This window comes from Furipterus horrens, unplaced genomic scaffold (genome assembly GCF_987537825.1).
Source record: "Furipterus horrens unplaced genomic scaffold, mFurHor1.1.pri manual_scaffold_8, whole genome shotgun sequence".
Taxonomy (NCBI): domain Eukaryota; kingdom Metazoa; phylum Chordata; class Mammalia; order Chiroptera; family Furipteridae; genus Furipterus; species Furipterus horrens.
The window spans coordinates 89,484,955-89,493,135 of NW_028327178.1; the positions used below are offsets into that span (position 1 = coordinate 89,484,955).

At 39.7% G+C, this 8,181-nt stretch overlaps 1 protein-coding gene across 1 annotated transcript; it reads right to left on the minus strand.

Annotated features, from left to right (window-relative positions):
- Positions 1–6,492: 6,492 nt before the first annotated feature.
- LOC150003379 (beta-defensin 128-like) lies at positions 6,493–8,181 on the minus strand. The gene is made up of 2 exons (XM_090285035.1): positions 8,133–8,181; positions 6,493–6,728 (listed from the first exon to the last, which is right to left on the minus strand). The coding sequence occupies exons 1-2, from the start codon at positions 8,179–8,181 to the stop codon at positions 6,493–6,495; spliced, it is 285 nt and encodes a 94-aa protein (XP_090141161.1).

The following is an 8,181-nucleotide window of genomic DNA, read 5'->3' on the forward strand; positions in this document are numbered from 1 at the left end:
AATTATTAAGAGTTACTTATACAGGCAATAGCCTCAGTCCTTTTGAATTTTAGTTTCCTTCATATTAGAGAATTCTTTTGTTAATATTTTGAAATCTCTAGATGTCCATGGACCATGCAGAATGATTATGGAAGCGTGATGTTAATCATTTCTGGGGAGTTTTGGAATGTTTGGACAGCTAGTTAGTGGATTTGCTTTGGCCACTAGATGGTACTTGAAACCCTGAATACCTGCAATTGACATTTGAATGGAAGACAATGAAAACTGGGGCTAAACTAACAAGCAAAATAGAGACAGACTCATAGATAGAGAGCAGGATAACAGCTATTGTGGGGATTTAAGGAGGGGAGGGATCGAACAAAAGGAAAAAGGACTCATGGACGTGGACAACAGTGTGGTGATTGCAGGGGGGAGGGGAGTATAAGGAGGCTAAATGGTAATGGAAAAAATACAATAAAACAAACAAACAAACCTGGGGCTAGCCATTCAAGGGGTTTATATTTGAAGAAAAGGGGAAATAAACATGACTATAATGGGTTTTACAAGGGCTGTAAGAATTTGGAATGGAATATTCAACTGGAAAAAATATTCCTGATATCTTCTGTTGTCTTGGTCTGAAAGGAAGAGAATGAATTAAGAACACGATTTTGGCTAACCTGAAAGTTTATCTATACTTTCTGAGGTATATCAATTTTTTTGCTCCAACAATTTTACAATTATCTGTAACTGTTGTTTTAGATCTAAAATGATCAGAAGTAGCTCTAGATGAGGTATATACTTGTGTCTTGTTGAGCCTTTAGCTACATACATAGTTTTCTCTCAGTATGTACGTAGATGTGTTTTCAAAATAACATTTTTACACCAAAATTATTTTGATAGGGAAGAAATTTTCCTTCATTTTTCTGAATATCTGAAAGTGTATGTGGAGGCCTTCTGGGAACACAAGCTTTCTGCATTTGGTAACTGGCTGTATGTTGGCCTAGAGATTCCTCTGATCTTTCTGGGATGTCCTATCAAAGGATGAAATATATTTGTAGTTTAGATTTTAAAACATTGGGAAACTTGGAGACAAATCCCTGCAGTTGAGTTATCACACAGTTTACTTTCTGGGCTAGAAGATACCAATCGTCCTGTGTGAACAAAGTCTCAGTTCAGGTTTGGAAGCTGGTTGGCAAAGTTTGTCCTTTCTGACAGTGCATGCTTTCTTGTGATCACGTGGCTCAGTCACAGAATTATTCTACGCTGACTGTGAGGAATGCTGATATCTTGCCATGAGGCTGAATATTGTACCAGTTTCCTATTGCTGCTGTCACAAATTACAGCAAATTTAGCGGCTTAAAACAACACAAATTTACCATTTTACTGGGTCTCACTGGGCTAAAAGCAAGATGTCACATGGCTGCGTTCCCTTTGGAGGTGCTAAAGGGAACTTTTGCCTCATCTTTTCCACCTTCTAGAGGATTGAATTCTTTGGTTCATGGTCCTTTCTTCCATCTGTACAGCTAGCCGAGTAGCACTGTCAAATCTTTCTCTGACACTGACTCTTCTATCCCCTCCTTCCACATTTAAATGATCTATCTTGTTACATTGGGTCCACCCAGATAATCCAAAGTAATCTCATTATTTTAAAGTCCTCTGATTAGCAACTTTAATCCCACCTACAATCTTGATTCTCCCTTGCCATGTAACATAACACTAAATATTAACAGGCCCTGGGGATTAGAATGAGGACATCTTTAGGTGACCATTATTCTGCCTACCATAAATATTATTAACATACTTTGTTTTTTCTACCTTTAGAACTTGCTCAACATTGTACACATAACACATTTGTTGTTGCTGTTGTAAATTTTTCATTGTTGAGGGAGGAGAAGGGAAATATTTAGCTGAGATAAACTTGGGTTTAGCCAGGTAGAGGCTGAAACACAAAGGCACCCTGCATGTCATTTGTTGATTGATGGCGGGGTTTCCTCATATTTATCTTTAACTAGTGTCCAAGGTACAAAGATATTTAGCCCATCTACCTCTGAGTGTAGCCTGCCCATCATGGACCTGTACATGATTTTCTCTTCAACAGAATCAATCTGAGTCACCCAAGACTCTTTGAATTTAACTTAAAAAAAAAATCACTTTAAGTTTTTCAAATTCTTATTTATTTCTGGAGGCCTGTTCTGACCGCCGACCAATCTGCTGAAACCAGACTCACTAATTATGAATTAACCATTTACTTCCCTTCACTAACATATGCTCTTTCTCTTTTATCTTGTGTACTACTGACCTCTGGAGGAAATTCTCATTTTGGCATGTATTGAGGCCACAGGTGCTTCTTGTCTATTTTAGATCCATCTCTCATGGTATTATTATTTAACTACCGAAAATGATAAAAGAAAATAAAAATTTGGCCTCATTTTGATTTTATAAAATGATCTGAAACCTACTGTAGGTGGGAGACAAAAACATGACACTGTTTGTTTTAAATATTTTAATCTTTTAATAGCTCTGGAAAGAAAAAGAGAGAGCAACAGTCAAGTGGCACACTTAAAGCTAATTTACTTACGTCTTTACTGTTTAAGCAAATACAATTTATGGGCCAATATTAATTCACACACTATATATTTTTATGTTTTTGTATAGTGTTTTAAAATTATTGTCAAAACACAAAAATAGAGGTCCAAATATGAATTTCCTAAAATATAAGACATATTCCTAGTATACTTGGATCTCAAGAATGCAGCACAATAAGAAGAAACAGTAATGTATAGCAAATTGCAACCCTAACTGGATTAAAAGCAGATTATCCCAAAAGGAATGTTATAGGACTTCCGGTCAAGATGGAGCCATAGACAGACACGCTGCATCTCCCTCCACAACTAAGAAGGACTACAACTACCTCAAAAATAGAGACAACCAGAAGTTCCAGAAAATCAAACTACATGGAAGTCCAGCAAACAAAGATATAAAGAAGAAATACTCATCCAGACAGGTAGGAGGGGCGGACCTGGGGCAGAGAGGATTCAGTGTGGTGGCAGCAGCAGCAGCAGGCCGGCAGAAAGTGCAGTCACACGTTTTAAAGTCAGACAGGACACCTGGGGAGCATTCCCAGCTCCTCACCAGACCTAGCAGCTCATGGTCCCAGCACTGGGGAAAATCAAGCCTCATTGCTTCTGACTGTGCAGACCAGTGGGGGTTGGGGCAAAGGCAGAAACTACCAGTCTCTCAGCAGAGTCTGCTTGCTTAAAGGATCCCCACGGTCCTAGAACGTCTGCAGACGCAACCACTCTTGGAATGACAGCCAGGGCAGCAACTAGAGGGGCACCAGTCTGGTGTGGAAGTGGGAGAGGTGCCTGGAAAAGGGGCGAGTGCTGGGCAGGTGGCATTGTTCCCTCTCGAACCCTTCTCCCACATACAGTGCCACAACGTGGTGAAACAGGTCGCCCTGTACTGACGAATCCCTAAGGCTCTGCCCCTTACAATGTAACAGGAGTGACAGCTTTACCTGGGGTGTGGAGGCAAACAAACACAGGAGCCTGTCAGAATAAGACAGAGAAGTATGGCCCAAAAGGAGGAACGAATCAAAGTTCCAGTGGGAGAACTAAGCGACAAGGAGATAGCCAACCTAACAGATGAGGAGATAGACAACCTAACAGATGCAGAATTCAAAACACTGGTGATAAAGATGCTCACAGGCTTGACAGATATGCTTGAGTATGGCAGACACATAAGGGAAGAAGTGAAAGCTATGCTAAGTGAAACGAAGGAAAATCCACACAAAACCAATGGCGAAGGGAAGGAAACCTGGGTTCAAATCAATGATTTGGAACATAAGGAAGAAAAAAAACAGTTGACCAGTGCAGAATGAGGAAGCAAGAATTGAAAAAAATGAGGAAAACTTCCCAAATTTTGAAAAGGAGATGGACATACAGGTCTGGGAAGCACAGAGGGTCCTGGGCGAGCTGGACCGAGAAGGGACCACACCAGGACGCATCATCATTGAGATGCCAAAGGTGAAAGATAAAGAGAGAGTCCTGGGGGCAGCGAGAGGCAGAGTGTTGCCTACAGGGGGTTGCCTATAGGACTATCAGCTGATTTCTCAGAGGACACTTTGCAGGCAGCAAGGGACTGGCAAGCAGTATTCAATGTGATGAAAGGCAACCTGCAACCAGGACTACTCTGTCCAGCAAAGTTATCAATTGGAATGGAAGGGCAGATGAAGTGCTTCCCAGAAAAGGTAAAGCTAAACGAGTTCATCATCACCAAGCCATTATTATCTGAAATGTCAAAGTGACTTACAGATCAAAACTATGAACACTAAAATGATAACGAACTCACAACTATCAACAACTGAACCTAAAAAATAAAAACAAAATCTAACTAAGAAAACCAGAGTAGGAACAGAATCATAGTATGGGGATCATTTGGACAGTTATCAGCTGAGAGTGGGGAGGGGGAGAAATGGGGAAATGGTGCAAGGATTAAGAAGCATAATCGATTGGTACAAAATAGACAGGGGGAGGTTAAGAATAATACAGGAAAGAGTGAAGCCAAATAACTTATATGCACGACCCATGGACATGAACTAAGGGGGGTGGGATTGCTGGAGGGAAAGGGGGTACGGGGCAGAGGGGAGCAAAGGGGAAAAAATTCGAACTACTGTAACAACATAATCAATAAAATATACTTAAGAAAAAGGAATGTTATATTTCTGAATTTATATCAACCTTCTGGAAGAGGTGCTTTCATGTCTTGTTACTATATCATTTGTCTGCTTTCTACAAGGTCATATTTCATTTTCTTGTTGATTTATAAACATTCTTTATATCTCATGGATATGTAATGCATTTATAAATTTTCTTCTACTCTAATATCTTTTAATCATATACTGGCTTGCACCTTCTCTTGCATGAATTTTGTTATGAAGATGTTGTGCATTTTATATAGTCAATCTGTCACTTTTATAAATTTTAATAATTCTGTTCTGTCATCATCAGTATTAGTGTATTTCATTTGAAGTCATTTATTTTGATTGTTCCTTTAAGTTCTTCTCTTTTATATTGTTTATTGTCCTGCAACTATCTGGTGATATGTATATTGAGGCATAAAGGCAGACAATAAAGGCAGCTGATGTGGGGGTTCCTCTGCATTGGTGCATGTCTGTTTTGCCAATCGGTCTCTTTCCTGGAGGGATGAGTGTAGACTTTGTGTAAGTGTGTGTGTTCAGGGAGGCAGTATGACTTTTAGGATGTAATAATGTCATCTGTAGAAGTCAGAAATATGAACTCTCTCAATACAGGCTGCTCTCTTAGTAGGCTTCTCTCTGAGTGGTAAGTAGGCAAGCAGGTGGACGGGGGGAAGATGTTCAGCCAAGTGCATGACAAATAAATTTTGTGAACAAAGCAATATTATGTATTTGAGTATGTTGTCTTCAGTCTCCGAAAGATTGACCCAAAGAGGGCAGCTGGAGAGGCCGATTAGCACAATGGCTGAGACCTTTACTCTGAGGTTCATGAAGACCTGGGTAGATCCTAGCTCATTCTTTACATCAGGCACATTGTCAGTTCCTGAAATTGTGGTTTTCCAATTTGAAAAAAGAGTAGTATTAATTTCTACTTCATAGTGCTTTTGTGAGGATTTAAGTAAGTAATATAAATATAAAAAAGAGATATGCCATTTGTCACCTAGTAGGCCCACCTTAAGGGACCATGGAGCTGAGAAATGAGCTGGGGCTAGTGCATGTCTGGTGAGGACCTTGGTCAGTTCTCATTCCTCATCTTGACATATCAGCACTTGACACTCTCTTCTCCTTGACAAACTTAACTCACTCTGGTTACTGGGAAACACAGTAAGTTACACTAGTGAAACAAACAGAATAGACGATGTTTTCAAAGATCCTAAGAGTAATGTATATCTAAAAATTGCGACAACTGGATATTCAAATTGCTACTAAAAATGGAAATTTAGTGAGCATGCACATTAAATCAGCTTCAAATGATACATTGGAATTATCACTAGCTGCCATTACTGCCCGTTAGACCTGCTCCAATAAATGTTCTGAAATTGTGCAAATAGCTTACCTTCCTCTAATGAATTACTGGTTGTTAAAAAAATCCTCTGTACTCATCCTTACACACACAAAGTTGGGGACATTCATATCTGCTTAGACATGAGAAACTTCATTAAAAAGAGGAGTAATACCGGAAATGCTAGAAAATGGAAGGGCTAACTTCTACCTCTACCAGCATGTTTACTTTATCTCTGTATCACCCATCTTACTAGTATAATGCCTGAAATATGACAACTATTCATTTATGTATGAAGTATTCAAAAAAAGTGAATGAATACATAAATAAATAAATCCATGGAAAAGCATAAGACTTTATTATGTGGAAAATCAAGTTCACAGAAAGAAGTAGATAAATCTCTTGCCCCAGCCTGTTGAATTAGGTGGCACTTTTGATTTAGGAAGAGTGGAGACCAGTAGAACAAGCACTTTATTTATAGTTGGACTGTGACAAGTGTGATAGTGGGTAAAATGGCATAGTCCTGCTTCTGATCAGACTGTATTGAAAATGGAGGTGACTTTTCAGATTCCTGGTATTTTTTGTTTTCATCTTCATTAACACAACATAATTTCCCATTTAGACATGCTATTTCGTATATTTCTCCCATTTTACATTTCTTCCTGCAGTAGCCTGTTATATTACTGAAGCATTTTTTGGGTCGTGCGGCATCTGTGCACAGGAAATAACATTGAACCCAGATTAGTTCCTGAGGCAGAGGGGAAGAGGTATGTGTTCCCCCACAAGCAATGGCCTCCTGTGGTCCCAAAGTGAACCTTATGCCGATACAAGAAAACTCAGACCCTCCTCCTTGAAAATCATCTTGAATGAAGGACATACAAAACTCCAGTTCCCAGCCAATACTCAATTGGCTCTGAGAGCATTAGAACTTATATGAGAATAGAGAAGATAGAGCTTAATTTATGGTTATCGACTGAAGCTAGTCCCACCCCTAGGATGCTGGCAAATCTGACTGTCTTCCATGCTACAAAGTCAGCACTCCCTTCTCCTTACTCCAGTCCAGTGTCCAGAGAGTACCAACTTGTCACCATGGCACAGTTCAGAGCCAATTAACTTTTAAAGAGTATCAAAGACAGGACTTTTTAAGTTAACAGTAATCTTGGGTGTCACACTGACATGAGTAGCAGAAATCTCCCTCTGCCAAGACCACATGGGTCTCAGCAATAAATGCCATTGAGAACTCCTTCCCTAGGATTCAGCTACTATGACTTCTCTATAACCTGCCCTCTTTCTCTCTCCTTCCCTTTATCCTCCTTTTGATCTCAGATAAATGTATTGCCCAGGGATCGAACTCAATTCCATGTACACCTGTGTCTCTAGAGATCCAAATTGTCACCTATTCAGAGTATTGCACTGAGATCCTAAGTCTCCTGTTTCCGGTTCTTTATTTGCTCCTGTACACAAATTTAGACAAGCCCATGGAATAAAGATGGAGAACAAAGATATGGTTCTTCCTACCCTAAACTCCAGAACCAGGGAGCATCTCTGAAGGTTAGAAAGGTATTTTAGAGCCACAAAAAGACCATATGTGCCTTTCTACAGCAGCAAGAAAGAATTTGGTGCTTCACATTTGTAAGGTCACGAAATATAATTATTATGAAATTGAGTCATTATACTCAACAGGTGAGAAAAGTGAGGTTCAAAGTGAGTATTAGCTCAACTCACACAATAGTCAGTGAGGAAGACATATTTTAACCTCATATCTACATGACTCTAAAGCTTGTGCTGTTCTTACTGTTGTAGTATAGGCCAAACATGAATTCGAATAGAAAAAGAAAGGACCAGGTTCCTGAGTGAAAACTCTGTTGTACATTATAAAGGTAATTCAAGATGATGGGCTCATTTCTACGTCTGGAGAGGACTCTGAGAGTATCGCCCTGACCTCTTGTTACTTCTCTAGATGCTCTCTTCCAAGAAACAGACTCAAGTCAGGCACCCGAGATAGTGGGTACTTTTGTTGATATTGGCAAGATGCCAGTAATCTTAAAGGCTCCAACCCCACTCCTATGGACCATAAAATCTCCTAGGATTTCATGGTACATTGGGACAAGTTACCTGTGGGCACCTCAAACAGCAGAATAATGAGAACCAGAAACAGCTTCAT

Bases quoted from the DNA above. Each gene is read 5' to 3' on its own strand.
- LOC150003379 (XM_090285035.1), bottom strand. From the start codon at position 8,181: ATGAAGCTGTTTCTGGTTCTCATTATTCTGCTGTTTGAGGTGCCCACA. The intron at 6,729-8,132 runs GTAACTTGTCCC...TCCTGTGCACAG, and splicing joins GCTGTTTGAGGTGCCCACAG to ATGCCGCACGACCCAAAAAA.